Below are 19,700 nucleotides of genomic sequence, written 5' to 3'. Positions count from 1 at the left end.
TATATACCCTATATATATAATTGTGAACTGAAGGTGGATGTTTTTAAATGATATTAAAAGGCCTTTTACTTGCTTAAAAATCAGACGACAGAAGGATTGTAGTAGATGGTGTACATCAGGTTTTCAAGCAACAACAGTTTTGATCATGTTGATCAATTAGAGGCTTTCGAAATGTGAGAATCTTTAAATGGTTAAGTGTTGAATGTGCACTAATCTGACAGCGAGTGGTTTTGGTGCAGAAAGAAGCAAAAAGCCAGTGGAGTGGGAGAAACGGTGAGTGAAAGGAGACTTGCAGAGAGAGAACAGGGAGTGGTGGAGAGTGAGGAAGGTGTAAGAAAGACAGGAGAGCAAGGGAGGAGAAGTCAGACTTTGATCAGAGTAGAAAGGAGTTCATCACACACTCTAATCTGGAGGATAAATCTTGACACTTTCTTGATAGTGTTTCACAGAGACCTGAACCACGTGTGCTCTTCCTCAGAGCGAATCTTGCTTTTTACACCTCTGACGGGCATACGGATAGACCCGCGTGCATCTCTGATGAATTCAATTTTACAGTTTATGAAGCGGAACATAAGATCTCCCCACCCCCTGCAGAGAGTTCAGCGGGATGTTTATGATGTACCAGCGTCTCCGTATGGGAATAGATGGGGTTCAAAACAACATGACGTCAAAACCCTGCTCATTTTCTTTCTTCATAAATGACTAAATTTAGTCTTCGTTAGTGCTTATTGTGCTAAAGAAAATTATATATATGATATTAACATGATATTAACCAACTATATTTTTTATATTGAGTGTTGCTTTTGAGAGTTGTTTTGAGGTGCTATGATCTTCTGGCTGGTTCCTAGCAACTTTCCAGTGGGTTGCTATGGCATTTTGGATGGTTACTACAGCTTTGCTAGGTGGTTGCTTGGACCAGTGTTGCCAAATCCATTTTTTCCCACAGAATTTGGCTTCTTTTATACTGTTGCCTTGGGATGTAGAAAAACACCCCATTCCCCGGAATGCAATTTACACATTCTAACATTCTAAGATTAAACTTTCCATCGACTGGAGCAGATTCTAGTCTTTGACAGTCTGAGAGAAACACAAACCAAATCAGTCACTACATAACTGCTACATTTAATGAATAAAATTGATTTTAAAAAATTGCACTGTGGATACCGGTGCTTTTATTTAATTGTTGAAATGTGCAAGGTTTGTTTTTCCTAGAATGTGCTTAACATTACCTGTCCTATTATGTTGGTGCTGGTAACAATTGTCAAAACAATGTGTATTAAAAAAAAAAAAAAATCAGTAAGTCCGATGTTTCTTTCTTTTTGGTGTTCTTGCCTGAGTAGACACTTCTCAGGTCTTTTCAGATTTGTGTAATATGCTTAATTATAATATCTCTAGTGCCGTTTTTTATAATCTTTATACAGTTTCATCTACTGACTGCAAACATCAAATGAGCACAACTGAAAGAGACCTGGTCCGCCTACATTCCTAATCAGTTTAGCATTCACCAGATAAAAACTGCAAGTCTGCAGAATTAGAAAAGTAGTAGTTAATCTCTCCTCATCAAAGAATGAGCAATAGTTTCTAGTTGCCCTCTGTAAAACAGCCATAGCTGCCTTAGCAAGCATCATTACTATCATTGCCTTACATTACCATCCAATCAAGAACATAAAGTCAAGATATCCTGCCATTATTTAGAGCTAAATATTCAGTTGCATGAGAGAAGTTAAATTTATTGTAAATGCTGTTTAATGATGTACTCAACACACATTTCTGTCTGGGTTCAGTTTTAGAGTGAAGATCAGCTGTATTGTCTTCTAATTGGTGGGTAATTATAGGCAAACTGTTAATTTTGCCACCATTTATTTGCATTGTATCTTGATGATCACCAAGAAAAACACACAGAGGTAAGAATGTTAGAGCATAACTCAACAAATCCTTCACAGCATCCAGGTGGAAATACTCACTATAATAAAATGTGAAAGGTTGCGTAATTGTATATGCTCACACACACACACTTTCGATTCAGCTTATCAAAAATGAAAAGATCCCTGTCCATTCTCTTATACAAACACATGCACACACCAGTGTAAGTTGATCTATCACTAGGGAGTTCGTGTTTAATGCTGTGAGCAGCTTGAATGCATTTGTAACAACATCTCTTTTGTAAACACACACACACAGTGAACAGTGGACTTGCATCTGTAACAACACATAGACCCTCGGCAGTCCTGCTAATCACCTCAAAGAGCCTGACCTCAGTGTCGGCCCCCTCAGGTTTCGGCTCCACCAGGAGGCCCAGTAAACTCAATGGGCAGAGCAGAGAATGGGCCCTACGGTGGAGCTGCGTGATGGGGCCCACATGCAGCGGTTTCAGCAAAATACACAAAACCACTTCAAAACGTTCCATTGATGTCCGTCAAGGAACAAAGGCATTCCTGATGCATGAGTGTTCGCAGCTGGCTATCCAGTAGCTTTCAGGACTGCTTTAATAGCTGGACCCACATTGTGATGCATTCAAGTCCGGCTACTTCCTGTTTAAATCTAACTGTGCAAATCTATTCCAAATACAATGTAAAACCTGGAGAAAATGTGTTTTTGAGTGATGCCCACAGTGTAGGCTCTGTGGTGGAGCTGCAAGCTGGGACCTAATTATCTGGTGTCTGTCTTCCAAAACAAACACAGCTCTCAAAATAATGACGTCTGGGGGAAAATGACTTGTGAAGCTGAGTCAATATTTTCAGCATTATTCTTTTGTCCATCCTCCCTTACCTTTTCATGTGTGACCCAACACACACACACACACACAAAATGTTTTGTTCATCTCTCTCTTCTTCACTCAAATTTTAATTAGGATTCAAATGACTTTGTTAAATGACACGAAAGTCAAATGCTGCCAAGTCATTGTGATTCAAATAGGATCAGTCTGGCAAAACAAATACACTGATGAGATATCATCACCAATGTTTCCACACAATAATTAATAAGAATACCCATTTCTATAGTGTTTATGCCAATTGAGATAACATCATTATACAAACTCTCACTCTCTCTTTCAGTTTTAATCCTAAAATGGTTTGTTTATATTCAGGTTTAAAAGTGATTTTGGACCCCAGATTTCCAATGTGCTCTCAGGCCTTGCTGTATAATATAATAAAACATAAACAGGGCAAATTAATTTGACAATAATGTTTCTAAAGGTATTTCATTGCATTGCATTTCATGGAATAGTACATCGGACATGGAATCATCATAATATCCTAGATTCTCAGACATATATCATCTTGTTCCCTGTAAGATTATTTTGCAAGTACTGTACCTTGCAAAATACTATAGTATGAAAATATGCAATCATTCACTACTATGGTAAAAAGCTGACCTTAAAATACTGAAAACCGAAATATATCTAATGCAACCTCTGTACCGTTTTGTGAAGTTTGTAAACAGACATGAACCATAAACAAATTTGACCAGAGTAATTCGTTTCTTTCTCTCTCTTTTTCCTTCAGGAGGAGTGTCGTAATTATATTAAGGTGTTGTTGAGCCATGATGGAGGGCTTTTTGTGTGCGGGACAAACGCTTTCAACCCGCTGTGTGCCAATTACACGGTGAGTCTCCCCTGTGTTTACCCTCAGCAAACATGTAGAGCGCAATTCTACACAAACAACACAAGATACAATTCTGTTCATCCTACTACATATAGAAGAAATTCAACAGCATTTTATTGTTTTAAGGTAGCAAAGAAAACATCTAGATTAATACTGCTGTTTATTGCTGATTTTGATTAAGCTACATATTCTGTGTTGTTTGCAACGTCACCCACCTCACAGTTTTACTACTAAAATAAATGTTCTTTTACAGTCCAGTTATTAAGATATGCTTTGTAAGTCCGATCCACTGAATCTTCAGAATGAATTGGTTCAGTTGAACTCATATGAGTGGATCAGTATTGATTGAAGCGCAATTGATGTAATGATTAAAACTCAATAATGGATGCACATAATTACATTGGAGAACCTGAAGAGATGCTCATTTGAATTGAAGCGAAAGCATGAATGCATATGTATATTGTTTTGTGGGTGAATATTTTAGGAACATGTCTGGATTATATATCACCCCCAATTTAAAGGGAAACAATAAGAAATTATTTTGCATTAAGAAAATGAAGCATTAATATGGAAGCCTATTTCCACAATAGAATAACAAAACAAAAAAATTCTGAAAGGCAACTGTGACTTTTTATCTCACAATTCGTACTTCGTTTTTAAGATATAAGCAAGATATAAACTAGACTTGATTTAAACTCAGATTTCAAACAGATTTATTTTTCTCGCAATACTTTGTTTACATCTCACTTTTTTTTTTCTTAGCCACAGAACAAAAAATAAAAAGATTGTGACTATTTTATTTGTCACTTTTTTTTTGTTTGTTTATATCCCAATTCTGAGTTTATATATTGTAGTTCTGACTTTTTTTTTATTCCATGACGGAAATGGGCTTCCATAAACTAATGACCAAAGAATTGTTTTTTTATTGTTTTATTTTTTTACATGATCACTTGGTCATATGGTATTTAATGCTTCATCTACTTAATGCAACATATATTTTCTTTTTTTTCCTTTGGATTTGGGGTAAAATCACATGGATGCTTCATGAGAGTCACCCTTTTGTTTTGAGCAGAATTTCTAACCAAATCTCACATTTTGTTGTAAAATCTTCAAATCTTTGTTTTTACAGTATATTTCAACATCAGAGCTGATTTATTGCTTCATATAAAATTGAAAAAAACCTTTCTGGAGACAGTTTGGTAGGTTTGTTTTATTTGTAAGATAAATCGACACGTGCTATAGTTGTGTTTGAAGGCACTGTCTCACGCTCACTAACACTCTGGACTGTTGCTGGAAGCGTGTAGAAATAGATAGCAGCACTTGTGAATGTGTTTGGAGATATGTGTGGTTTATAACAGCTCTCATCCTCTCAGAAAGTGTCGTATCTCGTCCTCACAAACAGTGTGTGTGTGTGTTTGTTCAGAGAGACACTCTGGAACTGATCGGCGAGCCCATCAGTGGAATGGCTCGATGTCCTTACGATCCCAAACACGCTAACGTGGCTCTGTTTGCAGGTAACCCACACGCTTTCCTGGTTAAGTGTGTACTGATTTGTTTAGCATTCTTTTTAATCTGTTATAATTTGAGCTGTACATCCAGTGGATACACCGCATAATAATATTTAATATCGCCTTGTTTTATTTGCTTCCATTAATGTGTTTACCATATTCTTAACATCATTAAGCTCAAGGACTTTCTGTTTGAACACTTTGCCACATATATCATCCTGGCACAGTGTCGATCCTCACTTCTGGTTATTGACCGCTGACCTCTGCCCTTTGACCTCAGAGGGCAGCTTGTTCACGGGGACAGTGACTGACTTCCTGGCCATCGACGCTGTCATTTATCGCAGTTTGGGAGAGAGTCCTGCCCTGCGAACGATCAAGCATGATTCCAAATGGTTCAGAGGTACTGTTTCATACATAAAATAAAACTCTGAATGTTTGGTAATATCAATACATTGGTTTTATTTGTCATCTGTTTTGTTTTTGATTTTATGAATGTTCTTGGGCATTGACACAGAATTTTTTCTTTTTTAAAGAATGGAAAATGATTTAAACATTCCTAATGCACTTTTCCCCTCCAATGTACTGTATACTCACTACCAGTCAAAAATTTTGGGGTTAGTAATAATAAAAAAAAATGTTATACTTTCATTTGCAAGAATTGATCAAAAGTGACAGTTGACATTTTATAATGTTTATGATGTCACAATAATCTTTTTAAATAAATGCTGTTCTTTTGGAATTTCCTTTCAACAAAAATCCAGAAAAAAATATTCCACAAAAAAAAAGCAATACTACTGTTTTCAACATTGGAAATAATAAATAATGTTTATTGAGCAGCAAATCAGCATATTAAAATGATTTCTGTGGATCATGTGACACTATAGACCGGAGTAATGATGCTGAATATTCAGCTTTGCATCACAGGAATAAATTACACTTTAAAATATATTCAGACAGAAAACAGCTATTTAAAACTGTAGTAATATTTCACAAAATTACTGTTTCATTGTATTAAAAATAAAAAGTTTTCATGAGCATGTTTCAAAAAAATGGAAAGATAGTGTAATTTTTAAAACATTTTCTTATTTAGGGACTTTTTTTCATCAATATATGCAATTAATTGTGATTATAGTATTTTTTGTATTGTTAAAAAAAGACTTATGGCTTTGTATTACCAAAGTAATTCCTGTAGGTGGAGTTATCAGAGCTCAGCTCCATTTAAACAGAGGCAAAACTACATATTTTCTAAATCAACTAGTCGGTGGACTGTCTGACTTTAAAAGAAGCCCTGTATAGTAGTTAGGCTGTTTTATGTCTACTAACTAGACATGATCAGAAGTGATTTTAACATTATGATATTTTGGGCACTAAATATGGCCTTTCAGTAGGACAACTTATACAAATATTCAACATTATTTTTAATGATACAGCAACAGAATTCAAATGAAGGCAAAGTCAAACTAATTTTCTTTTCATCAAACCACATAAACTGTCAAGCTGCACTGAACCTGAAGTTGTTTCAGGAAATGTTTGGTAAAATGGGTTTCATCCGTGTCGCTCTGCAGTCTCCCTGGCAGCCTGAAGTAGGGTGTGTTTTGTGGATTTTAAAATAATTTCAGCAAGCGGTTTACAGAATTGAATTCTGAGTGTGATTTCACACCAGATATACCGAGAGCGCTAACAAAACCAAATGGGATGTTTTTTTTTTTTTTTACCTGAGTTGTTTCTCACAAATATGTGAGACCTTGTAACCACAGGAAACTGCACAGAGCTCTTGGAGCCTCATTCAGATGAGAAAAGCTGGATGTGTGTATAATTTAGAGCTCTCTGGTTGAACTTTGAATGCTGGAGAGCTATAAGTTGAATATCTCTATTAAAGAATCACTGAGGGAGTGAGACTGACATCCTGTTTTGAGCCACATAGACCTGCGTATGCTTTATAAAACACATACAGTACTGCTCAAGAAGAGAGAGAGAGAGAGAGAGAGAGGAGAGGCCAAGACCTTTGAATGTCCTCACTTCACTCTCTTAGCTTTATTTAAGAGGACATGCATGTTTAATGAGGACTATCTCTGCCTCATTCAGTTCTCTCGCTGTATATCTCTTTCTCTCTCTGTCTTCCTCTGGGACTGTGCATATGTTGTTTGTTCAGATGAAATGTCTTTATAATGACTGATGAGTGTTTTCTTATTTGAGCTGCAATTTCTCCATAGGACGCCCTCAGACTGTAAAGTGAAAGCCCGTGTTTGTGTTTGTGTGTGTGTCTTACAGAGCCTTATTTTGTGAGCGCCGTGGAATGGGGGCCTCATATCTACTTCTTCTTCAGGGAGATGGCCATGGAGTTCAACTACCTGGAGAAGGTAAGAAAGAGGAGTACAGGCGGAGATTTACACTGTTGTTCAAAAATTTGGGGTTGAGAAAATGTGTTGATTTTGATAGAAGTCTTTTATTCTTATGATGGCTGCATTTATTACAGTAAAATACAGTAAAAAGTGTAATATTGTGAAATATGATAACTTCACAAAATGTATGATTTAAAATAACAGGTTTCTATTTGAATATTTTGTTTTATGTAATTTATTCCTGTGATGCAAAAATGAATTTATTTGCATCATTACTACTAATAATAAAAATAAATAAATAAAAAATTAAACTTTTCAAAAAATAAAAAAAATAATTATTTTATTCTTGCTGAATAAAATAATTATTTTGTTATTACTGCCCCCAACAATGTATTCTTTCCATTTATTAAAAGTAAACTGCTTACCTAATAATTCACAATTAAGCTAGGTTGTAATGTCATGCTCATAACTTGCACATTAATAAATGACTGCCCATGGATAGCTATTACTGATAGACTATTCAGTATTGAGGAACTTAATGGTGCACCGCCCAGTACTCAGAGGTCAGCCAATCATAATAGAGCTCATTTACATATTAAAGGTACAGTACTGTAAATGTCTGGTAGCAAAAACAAAATTAATTTAAAGGAATATTTCACTCAAAAATTAAAATTTGCTGACAATGTATTCACCCTAAGGCCATTTAAGATGTAGGTGAGTTTGGGAACAGACTTTTAATGTAATGTAGCATTTCATCACTTGCTCACCAATAGATCCTCTGCAGTGAATGGGTGCCGTCAGAATGAGAGTCCAAACAGCTGATAAAAACATCACAATAATCCACATCACTCCAGTCCATCAATTAACATTTTGTTAACAAGTGAAAAGCTGCATCTTTGTAAGAAACAGTCCATTATTAATACGTTTGTGTGTGTGTGTGTGTGCATTAGGTGATGGTGTCCCGCGTGGCACGTGTGTGTAAAGGTGATTTGGGCGGCTCTCAGCGGGTGTTGGAGCGCCAGTGGACGTCGTTTCTGAAAGCACGTCTGAACTGCTCGATCCCGGGAGACTCGCACTTCTACTTTAACCTGCTGCAGTCCACCAGCCCCATCATACGCATGCAGGGCAGGGACGTCATCCTGGGGGTCTTCTCAACACCCTCCAACAGGTACACACACTCATACAGGAGAAATCTTAAAGAGGACGGTGTGATCGCTGGCATTATAGTGGAACAATCTGTGTGTTTGAATGATGAATGCAGACAGCCCTGATGCCAATAGGGACAAAAACTTCTGAGAAGATTGTTTCCTCAAATCATATTGGCACCATTTATTATCTTATCAGCTTCCAATCCAAGATATGTCCAGTTACTATTATGTGTAAGACACTGTAAAGTCGAATTTCTCAAGAACTTACCTGGTTCACATTTATTTTATTTTATTTTATTTTTTTATTTTTTTATTTATTTTTATATATCATAAATATATTTATTTATTTTATGAAAATAATGACATCATTATAAAAATTATATATTTATTTTGGTTTATTTTCATGTCAGTAATATCCTGCAGCAGAAAAAAAGTTTGTTTGCTTGTTTATTTCTTTATGATATTATTTTCATAACAATTTGGCATATTTTCCCCACCCAAATGCTTATAATTATAATGAATAAAATCTCATTATAATTACAGTAATTAAAATAAAAACAAATAATGATATGATGTCCTATAATTTTTAAATATTTTTTATTACAATATTACATATATTTTTAATATAATAAATATATTTGTTATTTAATTCCATTACAAATTGTAATATATAAAGTATATATAAAATCTATGTATTTATTTATTTTATTTATTTATGATATTATTTTTTTATTTTCATGACAATTTAGCATATTTTTCCCACCAAATTCTCATAATCTCATTAACTATTTAAGTCATTAAAATAATGCCAAATTATTTATTTTATTATTTTATTTTATTTTTTGCTGTATGGAATTATTTTAATGACGATTAAGTAGATTTTTCCCATCAAATTGTGTAAAGTGTAAATGTGTAAAGATTACGAGATGTAACTAAATTGAAGGGAAATGGAAAATGTTTCTATACACACACGTGCGCACCTTCCTTCCTCTGTGATTTAGCTTCTTATTAGTCTGTTTTGAAAGCGAGCAGCACGAATGAATCCAATTTCAAGACAATTTGGATTTTGTTCTTTTGATATTCTGCCTAAAGGGCTGTTTTTCTCTACTAAAATGATAAAGTGAAGAGTCGGGAGAGTTTGATTGTCTTAGTAGAAAAAAAAAAAACTCTTTACAATTCTGTAATCAGAGATGTTAAGAAACGGTATAAACACATTCTAACAGTGTTGTAAATGGCCAGCTCACATAGTGCTGTCGTTTACAGTAGTGGTTGTGACATCTGTCAAAATGTGCAAAGAGAGTGAGTCAGAGAAAGAGAGTGCTGCAAACATCTGTATATATGTAGAGAATGTGCTTCTGTCTGAACTGTAGGCATAGTACTGGTTTTGGACACTATTATGATGGTAATACCATGGTATTCTATGAGGTAATGTACTTTACTTGCAAGGTTTATTTACATTTCTGCATTTGACAGACACTTTTAACTAAAGCAGTTTGTCTGATTTTTTATTTAATCTTTTTTTAAGAAATTAACACTTTATTTATCGAGGCTTCTTTAGATTAACTAAAAATGAGAGAAAAAGAAATTTAACGATATATTTCTATTTGAAATAAATTGTTCTTTAGACCTTTCTATTCTCAGCCTCCACTTTTTATTCATTAAAATGAAAATAAACATTTTTTAAACATTTACAATAATAAGAAATATTTCTTGAGCATCAAATCAGCATATTAGAAATGATTTCTGAAGGATCATGTGACACTGAAGACTGGAGTAATGATGCTGAAAATTCAGCTTTGATCACAGAAATAAATTATATTTTAAAATTTATTCAAATAGAAATCAGGTCATTTAAATTGAAATAATATTTCACAATATTACAGTTTTTTGTCAAATAATTGCAGCCTTGGTGAGCATAAGAGACTTCTTTCAAAAACATTATAAAACAGTTGAATGTATTAATATGGTATTCAGACAGTACTATAGTAAGTAATGCAACATTAGTCCTAACTCATTTGCTGATGTTTATGATAATTATTTTACAATGATTATCTTGCAAAGCACCATGGTTTTATCCTCATGAAAGTACTGCCACAGGCTAATTTTTCACAGGAAGGGAAGAGATGAAACACACTGACATTTTTTTATTTCTGTGGAAACTGAAACCACTCAGAGGAAATAGTGGAATGACATTTCAAAATAGGTGCCAAAGATTTCATGATTGACACATACAGTAAATGTAAAATGATTTTTTTTTACAGTGGCACAGCGTACCTGGGAGTGCCTCGAAAGAAATGATCACTGGAACAAGCTAAAAAACGAAAGATTTGATGTTGAATTCCATACTGAATTTGCATTTTGGCGCAGCATGAAGCTTGAAATAACACCCAATAGAGAACAGACATTTACATACTGTAGACCTAGAATAAAAGATGTACGGAGACAAAGCAAGCAAGAGAGATGGCAGAAGAGACTGTAGAACAACCAGCCGATAATCTGAGCTCATGGGTTTATCAAAGAGAATGAATCGTTCTGTTCTAGATCGTGTTGTTCTGTCAGCTCTTTGTGTGGGTCCCGAGTGCTCGTAACACACTGTAAGAGAGTAAGCGTGCGACGAGTGTGTGTTCAGTATGATATACTGCAGTCCATCAGGCAGATGATGAGGGCCATTTTCACTAGATTACCTCTCGTTGTGTTCGTATGATTAGAATAAAAATGAGCTTCATCATCAGCTTCCAGGGGAATGGTTTTGGTGTTGTATCTGCTCTGCTAGATGTGGTCATTTTTCTACAAGGGAAGAGCAAATTATTTTGAAAAAGGAAGAGGAACTTGATGAATGGGGAGTTGTCATGAAATGAAACGTTTGTACCCTTTTGTGCCCAAATTTTCTGATATATGCATTTATTTATGGCCATATTGTGACTGATTTTGGTCCAGATTTTGTTCTCTACATGTGAACAGTGAATAACCCAATATGCCACGAGTAGCTGTCAATAACAGTGATTTTATCTCTCTTAACCATATTAAAAAATACTGTAACACACAGCCTTGACTGACTTACTACCTTTTTAATTTAAAAAATATATATTTATGAATATTTTGTTTGATTTGTATTATGATTATTATCAAATAACCATATATAAGCCATATAACCAAACATAGGATGATAATTGTATTTATTTTTTGTATTGAATTTTTTTTTTATTATTACTGTTATTGTTACTATTATTATTGAATGTTAACTGATTTATGTATTGATATTTTGTATGTTTCTTTGCAACTATCAACTACAATTAGGTTAATGAATATTGTTATTTGGTGCAAGAAGTGTTTATTATTAGTTATTATTATTAATCAAAATTATATTGTAGAATAAAAAATATACGATTGTACAAAAAAGTACAAAGTTGGCAATTGATATAGCTTATTAGCTTAACTTAAGTTGTTTACTGTTGTTTTGTAAATGTATTTTTAAACACCTTACCTTAGTAACCACAAATAGTCTGCCTATGTTCAAAAAGCATAAAGCCCCTCCTGCTTTGTGCCCTGTCCATTTTTCTTATTTAGTCCTCATTTCTCAGCCCCCCGTCGTGTCCTGTCTCAAATGTGTGATGAGGAGATCTTGGCCTGTTCACCTCAAGCCCACTGGGCTGGTCAGTTACACAGGCATGGTGCCAGAAAGCCTTTAAAATAGTGGACGATAGGTGACCAGGGCCGAGTGCCAGAGAGAACACAGTGAAAGTAGAGCTTGTTTGTCTAGCTTGAGGTTTACAAGACTATAGATCACTGCATCTGACAGCTCATTGGCTGGATTAGAGTTGGAGGCTACAAACTTCTGACAGCTTACTGGCTTCAGAGGTGTTCTCCGAGTGGATCCTATTTGAAACCTGTCTGCACGTCTCATTTTTTGCAGTGGCAATGCACATCCAAAACTGATTTTTGAAGAATTTCCTGTATTATTATTATTATTATTATTATTCAGTGTTTTTACATGAAGTCTCTTATGCTCAATTTAATGTATTTTAAAATGTAAATTGTTCCTGATACAGAGCTGAATGTTCAGCATCATTCCTCCAGTCTTCAGTGTCACATGATCCTTCAGAAATCATTCTAATATGCTGATTTGCTGCTCAAGAAACATTCCTTTTTTTACTTTTTTAAAAACTTGTTTTCAGAAATCCTTAATGCATTTTAATTGCATTTATTTAAAATATAATAATATAATAAATATTAAAATACATAAAACATGATAAATGTCTTTGTCACTGTTAAACAATTTATTTATATATATATATATATAATAAATGAAAAACTTTACAAAAGCACATAACAAAATAACCAAAACTACAATTTTAAAGTGAAAATATGAAGAAAAAAAACTATTTAAAAAAAAGATATATTAAATTAAGTACTCTAATACAGATAAAATAGCATGCAAAACATATCGAGTAAAATGGTCACTTTTTTAACAAAAAAAATAAAGAGCAAATTTTTAAAAGGTAGTGTAGAAACATGTTGACTTTATTTCTTTGTGGAATAAAAAAGGTGAAATTTAATATATACATACAGTATATTAATGGGTTTTTTTTTGCCAGTATAATTACAGTCAATGGGATTCACTAATGTTTTTGTTCCAAATATCATTCATCAAAATATCTTCATTTGTGTTCTATAGAAGAAAGTATGTCATGCAGGTTTGAAACAACATGAGGGGGAGTAAATGAAGGCAGACTTTTAATTATGAGCAATGATTAGCAAACACTACAGTACTAATGAAATCACAGTGTGTCAGAACAGTGCATTGTTCTTTTAATCACTTTCATTTTTAGTCACCTGCTGAGGTAAAATGAGAAAGGTGTCAGTGCCCCAATGGCACTTGTAGAACATTATTGTTTTTCCCTTTACTCTTTTTAAATAGTTGATGTAATTATAAGGTTGTGCTACACTGGCAAGCTCAGTAAAGGAGACAGAGAGCAAGATGCCATCCAGTGACATCTCTGTTAATTTGGTGTAATTTTTGGCACAGATGTCCTCCATAAGGGCGGCAGGCGGTGGGCTCAGGCCCGTCTCCAAATCAGGCCATTAACACCAAGCCCACTGCGTCGTTTCTGTCCATCAATCTGCACACATTTTCCAAATTTTCCAAATGAGACCCTTCATTCCCAAAGGCCCTTCAATTACCAATAGCCCATATTTAACAGATCAGACCACATATTTTATGTGTATGTATTAGTGGGGGATATTACTGAGAAACTGAGCAGAAATGAAATGATTAGAATTGAATGAACAGACCTCATCATATCCAAATGGGATGATTGCACTGGACCTGTCTTGTCTGCTGCAGTTTTATTTAGTCTGTGTGGATTTGCACTCTCATTGTGATCAGGATAATGTAGCTATTGTCTCAAATTCAAGCTTGCATCAAAATTATTTTCCCTAAATGGTTTCATTGTGTTGAGTAACGTTTGTCTGATTTACAAATATATAGCGCTTTAAATTATACAAACATAAGCTTTAAATAGTGTGCTTCCTCGCTGCATATTTCAACCAAAAATCTGTCATCATTTACTTACCATCATGTTGTTCCAAATCTCTATGACAAAAGCATGTTTTGAAGAATGTTGGTAACCAAACAGTTTTGGTTCCCATTGAATTTCATTGCATTTTTGTCTATATAACAGAAGTCAGTGGGAACTGAGACTGAAACTGAAACTTATTTCTTTATGTTCCACACAAGAAATAAAGTCATGTACTGTAGGTTTGAAATAAACTAAATTAAAGCTATATAAAAGTATATATTTTTAAAAATGAAGACTAAAACTAGGGGTGGTGCTAGCGCAGTGGATAAGACACATGACTTTGGTGTGAGAGACCCAGGTTCGAATCCACTGTGAGACACCAATGTGTCCCTGAGCAAGACACTTAATCCCTAGTTGCTCCAGAGGTGTGCGACCTCTGACATATGTGGCAATTGTAAGTTGCTTTGGATAAAAGCGTCAGCTAAGTGAATAAATGTAAATGTAAAATGAAATCTGGAAATATGAAAATAAAAGCAATTTCAAAATAGTAATAAAATTACTCTAATACAAATAAAATAGCATGCAAAAATACTGAGTGAAATAGTCATTTTTTAATTTAACTTTAATTAACCTCGTATTGATGCTTTCCAGTTGCTGAATTAAATATATTTATTAATATTGATTTTCTGTACAAACCTGATTCGCAGGTTATTTTAGACCACCTGGAAACAAAATTGTGTATGACAGTAACCTCTCTGATGAAAAAAATAATAGTAATAATAAAACAGCTAAAACCAGCCAACCTGCTGTTTTTGACTAACGTTTGTGGGATTGAGTCTATGAAAGTTTGTTTTGTGAGAGACACTTTATGAGTTTTGGTGGAGGTGCAGGGGCTTGGTTTTGTCCCAGTCATTTAAGATAAAGGACAGTGAGGTTTGGTTCATCTCCGGCCCAGCATTGGCACAGTTTTGGCCAAATGTTGTCCAGTGTTGGCTCAGCAGGTCTGGTGTCAGGTGAGGGGTGCAGAAAAGCCCTCTCTCTCCAGCTCCAGCGGGACACCGGGCAGAACTCGCCAAATCTGTCTCCGTGGTCCAAACACACGTTCTGAGAGCGGCTGATGGGACCATGTGTGACTGCAGTCTGCTCCTGTTCCACAAAACATCACAAGATTCATAAATGCATGTTAATATTTGCACATGTTTGGGCTGTTGTTTTCCTAACAAAATTATAACACATCTTGGAGGAAACTGTGTGTTGTTGTTTTTTTTTTTTTACAAAGTTACAAAGATTTTGTAAAATATTAATAGGATGGGAATTTAAATTAAGAACAAGTAAAAACCTACATTTATGTATTCATTTATACATTTAATCTAAACAATATTCCCAAGAAAAGGATAGGGTGGAGTTATTATTATTATTATTTAATACATTTCAAATTATTGCATAACTTGTGATATTATGGTAAAAGAAACCTAAAAATAAATGAGGCGAAAACTTAAACTTGATCTAATATATTAGTCTAAAACTTGATCTAATATATTTAGAAATTAAAATTTAGATAATTGTACTTATATTTAGAAAATTTGACTTAAAAAACAGTAAAATAAAAAGATTGCTTTAAAAACAATCCCTTTCAAAAAGATTGGGGTTGATAAGATTTTTTTGTTATAGTTTTTGAAAGAAGTCTCTTATGCACACCAAGGCTGTATTTATTTAATTAAAAATACTGTAAATACAGTAATATTGTGAAATATTATTTTATATATTCTTATGATGCTTGTAAAGCAGAATTTTCATTTTATTTGCAAAATTATATATATATATATATATATATATATATATATATATATATATATATATATATATATATATATATATATATATATACGTTCACAACAAGTCTTCGATAAGATTTGTGGTCTTGTTGTGGCTGAAAGCTGGACAGATAAGAGGATCCAAATTTCCTCAACAGCCCATCTGACCTCCCGCCATTTGGAAGTGGAGGAGAGAGGCACAAGCTGCCCTGGAACACATGGTGAACACCTGCAGACCAGAACACACACACACACACACACACACACACACACACACACACCATCAGGCTGTACACTTGCCCATCCTGGCAGTTCATTTTACAGTTTCCTTCTGTGTCTGATCTATGATTTCCTTTTTGTTTCATGTGCATCAAGCTATAATATGTAGCTTTTTTCCACAGTTTAAATGGAACAATTCGCCCAAAAAATAAAACTCATTATTTATTCAATATCATGTCTTTCCAAAGAGGCTTTTCTTTCTTTCATGAAACATAGAAGATGTTTTTCATACACTGAAAGCATATAGTGACCAAAAAGCACCACGAAAAGGTGAAAAATCAGTCCAAATGTGTGCTGTATAGTTATATGGATAATAAAGCCTATGTGCTATACAATAGCTGTATGTAAATATGGTGGGCTTGTTGAGTCACTTGAATTTGCATCACGTTTGCGTTTTTATTTATTTATTTTTTCAGTTTTTATCAATCTGATGGAATAGCTGTGGAGTGGCTGTGGAGATGCTCTCTAATGAGATGCAGTAGAGGATAATTGGTCAATTAGTCTGTCAGCTCCAGAAAAACGAATCGTCTTGTTGTGACATGTCACTTTGACAATTCGTCATTTTTATGTCAGTTTGAAAATGTGTCAGACCGTGTGTGTGTGTGTTTGAGGTGTGGATTGGATCAGTGATGTGTCTTGACCCTCTTGTTCTCTGTGTTTACCCAGCATCCCCGGCTCGGCGGTGTGTGCGTTTGACATGCAGCAGCTGGCACGTGTGTTTGAGGGCAGATTCAAGGAGCAGAAATCACCAGACTCCATCTGGACACCTGTACCTGATGAACTGGTACCAAAACCCAGGTATCTATCTATCTATCTATCTATCGATCGATCGATCGTTCTATCGATCGTTCTATCGATCGTTCTATCGATCGTTCTACCAATTATCCATCCTTTGTTCTAACATTCTAACATCCATTCATCCATCATTCTAACTTTCTACTGATCCATCCATTCATCCATCATTCTAACTTTCTACTGATCCATCCATTCATCCATCATTCTAAATTTCTACTGATCCATCCATCTGTCCAGCCATCATCCACCCATCCATCCATAGTTCTATCATTCTACTGATCTATCCTATCCATCCATCTTTCATTCTATCATTCTAACTTTCTACTGATCCATCCATCCATCATTCTATCATTCTACTGATCTATCCTATCCTATCTTATCCTATCCATCCATCTTTCATTCTATCATTCTACCCATCCATTCATCACTCTATCATTTTACTTATCTATCCTATCCTATCCATCCATCTTTCATTCTATCATTCTACCCATCCATTCATCACTCTATCATTTTACTTATCTATCCTATCCTATCCATCCATCTTTCATTCTATCATTCTACCCATCCATTCATCACTCTATCATTTTACTTATCTATCCTATCCTATCCATCCATCTTTCATTCTATCATTCTACCCATCCATTCATCCATCACTCTATCATTTTACTTATCTATCCTATCCTATCCATCCATCTTTCATTCTATCATTCTACCCATCCATTCATCCATCACTCTATCATTTTACTTATCTATCCTGTCCTATCCATCCATCTTTCATTCTATCATTCTACCCATCCATTCATCCATCATTCTATCTTTCTACCAATTATCCATCCATTGTTCTATCATTCTAACATCCATCCTTCCATCATTCTATCTTTCTACCGATCCATCAATCCATCCACCGTTCTATCATTCTACTGATCTATCATTTATCCTTAATTCTAACTTTCTACTGATCCATCCATCCATCCATCCATCATTCTATCATAATACTGATCTATCCATTCATCCATCCATCCATCCATCATTCTATCATAATACTGATCTATCCATCCATCCATCCATCATTCGATCATAATACTGATCAATCCATCCATCCATCCATCCCTCTACCCATCCATTCATCCATCATTCTATCATAATACTGATCTATCCATCCATCCATCTATCCCTCTACCCATCCATCCATCCATCCATCCATCCATCATTATATCTTTCTACCAATCCATCCATCATCATTCTACTGATCTATCCATTCCTCTTTCGTTCTATCATTCTACCCATCCATCCATCCATCTTTCATTCTATCATTCTACCATTCATCCATTGTTCTAGTATTCTACTGATCTAATACTAATTGTCTTTCTACCGATCCATCCATCCATCCATCCATCCATCCATCTATCCATCATTCTACTGATTGACTGCTTGATAGCTAGTTGTCTTCTTCTGGTTTGTAGCTTGAAATGTCAAGCGTTAATTTTACTTTCCTAGGCCTGGAGGATGTGCTGTCCAGGGGTCGAGATTCAGCTCCTCCAACACCCTTCCTGATGAAGTGCTGAATTTCATCAAAACTCATCCACTAATGGATGAAGCAGTACCTTTGCTTGGACACAGACCGTGGATAGTCAAGACTATGGTCCGGTAAGATGAGTACAGCTACTCAACACAGGTGTTATGGAAAAATATCAATAAACCGCAAGATGCTTGTTGTACGAAGTGTGTTGCTGAGAGTTGAAAAGGTGAAACACAATTCTCAAGGCCTGCTAAAAGCCGTGCTGCGAAAACTGAAATCGGTTGAGATATCAGGAGCCCGAGCTCTGCTGTAGTATGGCTAATGTAGCAGCACCGCCACTCAAAGGACTCATTCCTGCTCAGAGCGTTCCTACAGTGTCTCTCAAGGTTAACGGGGAAAAAAACCCTTAGTTAAAATATAAATCTGAACTCCAGAAGTGCTTCTGCGGAGAGTAAATTGCCTGAGGCTTTCAGAACCAAAGCAAAGCTGCTCTGCAAAGAGGAAAAAATATAGCTATAAATCATCTCACTTTTAAAAATTTGATTTCAAATGGCCACTGGATTCCTTCATGATAACAAGAAGTAAATTGACACAAAGGAGAATGGTACTCTGGTGTACATTTGATTCATATGCAATAACAGACCGTTTTGCCTGAATGTTTATCTTGAATAAACGTTAGTGAATTACTCTTCATAAAGACTTCAATGTTTTGAAGTAAAATAGTCAGCTCAGGTTTTTCACAATTACAACCAATTACAAGTACTCAGAAATTAAAAGTTGGTGTGAGCCATCAGAGACTGATGAAAATCCTCTGCGTTTGTAAACTTTGATCCAAATAAGCCTTTTTACACCTAATCTTCTCAAGTCTCAACAGAGAGAGTATTTACACATCTTATCTCTGACATCCCTTTTTAATTATTCCTTAAGCTGTAGTAAGAATAACACAACAAGAATGGTTTAAAACAGATAGCGGCGGCACTAAAATCTGATTAATGTTTGAAGCTAAAATAAATGACAAACTGTGACCGCCAGCAGAATTCAACAAATCAAAATGAACTCTATTTACTTTTTTAATGTTCCGGTGCACAATTCAGAAATGAATGTTCTATAAAAAAATATCTCTTTTAAATTGCAATACCTTCAATAACTCTGAAAGTACTGTTTTATTCCT

At 34.9% G+C, this 19,700-nt stretch overlaps 1 protein-coding gene across 1 annotated transcript in view; it reads left to right on the top strand.

The window, feature by feature from the left end:
• LOC132154530 (semaphorin-6B-like) overlaps nt 1–19,700 on the top strand; it is a 104,205-nt gene that overhangs the window by 71,320 nt on the left and 13,185 nt on the right. The window contains exons 6-12 of the mRNA XM_059563119.1: nt 3,507–3,605; nt 5,029–5,119; nt 5,394–5,513; nt 7,385–7,473; nt 8,406–8,623; nt 16,882–17,013; nt 18,508–18,657. Of these exons, the coding sequence (XP_059419102.1) occupies nt 3,507–3,605; nt 5,029–5,119; nt 5,394–5,513; nt 7,385–7,473; nt 8,406–8,623; nt 16,882–17,013; nt 18,508–18,657 (899 nt within the window). The remainder of the gene's footprint in view (nt 1–3,506; nt 3,606–5,028; nt 5,120–5,393; nt 5,514–7,384; nt 7,474–8,405; nt 8,624–16,881; nt 17,014–18,507; nt 18,658–19,700) is intronic.

The sequence above is a fragment of the Carassius carassius genome, chromosome 12 (genome assembly GCF_963082965.1).
Source record: "Carassius carassius chromosome 12, fCarCar2.1, whole genome shotgun sequence".
Lineage (NCBI taxonomy): Eukaryota > Metazoa > Chordata > Actinopteri > Cypriniformes > Cyprinidae > Carassius > Carassius carassius.
This window is presented reverse-complemented; position numbering and strand designations above follow the sequence as displayed.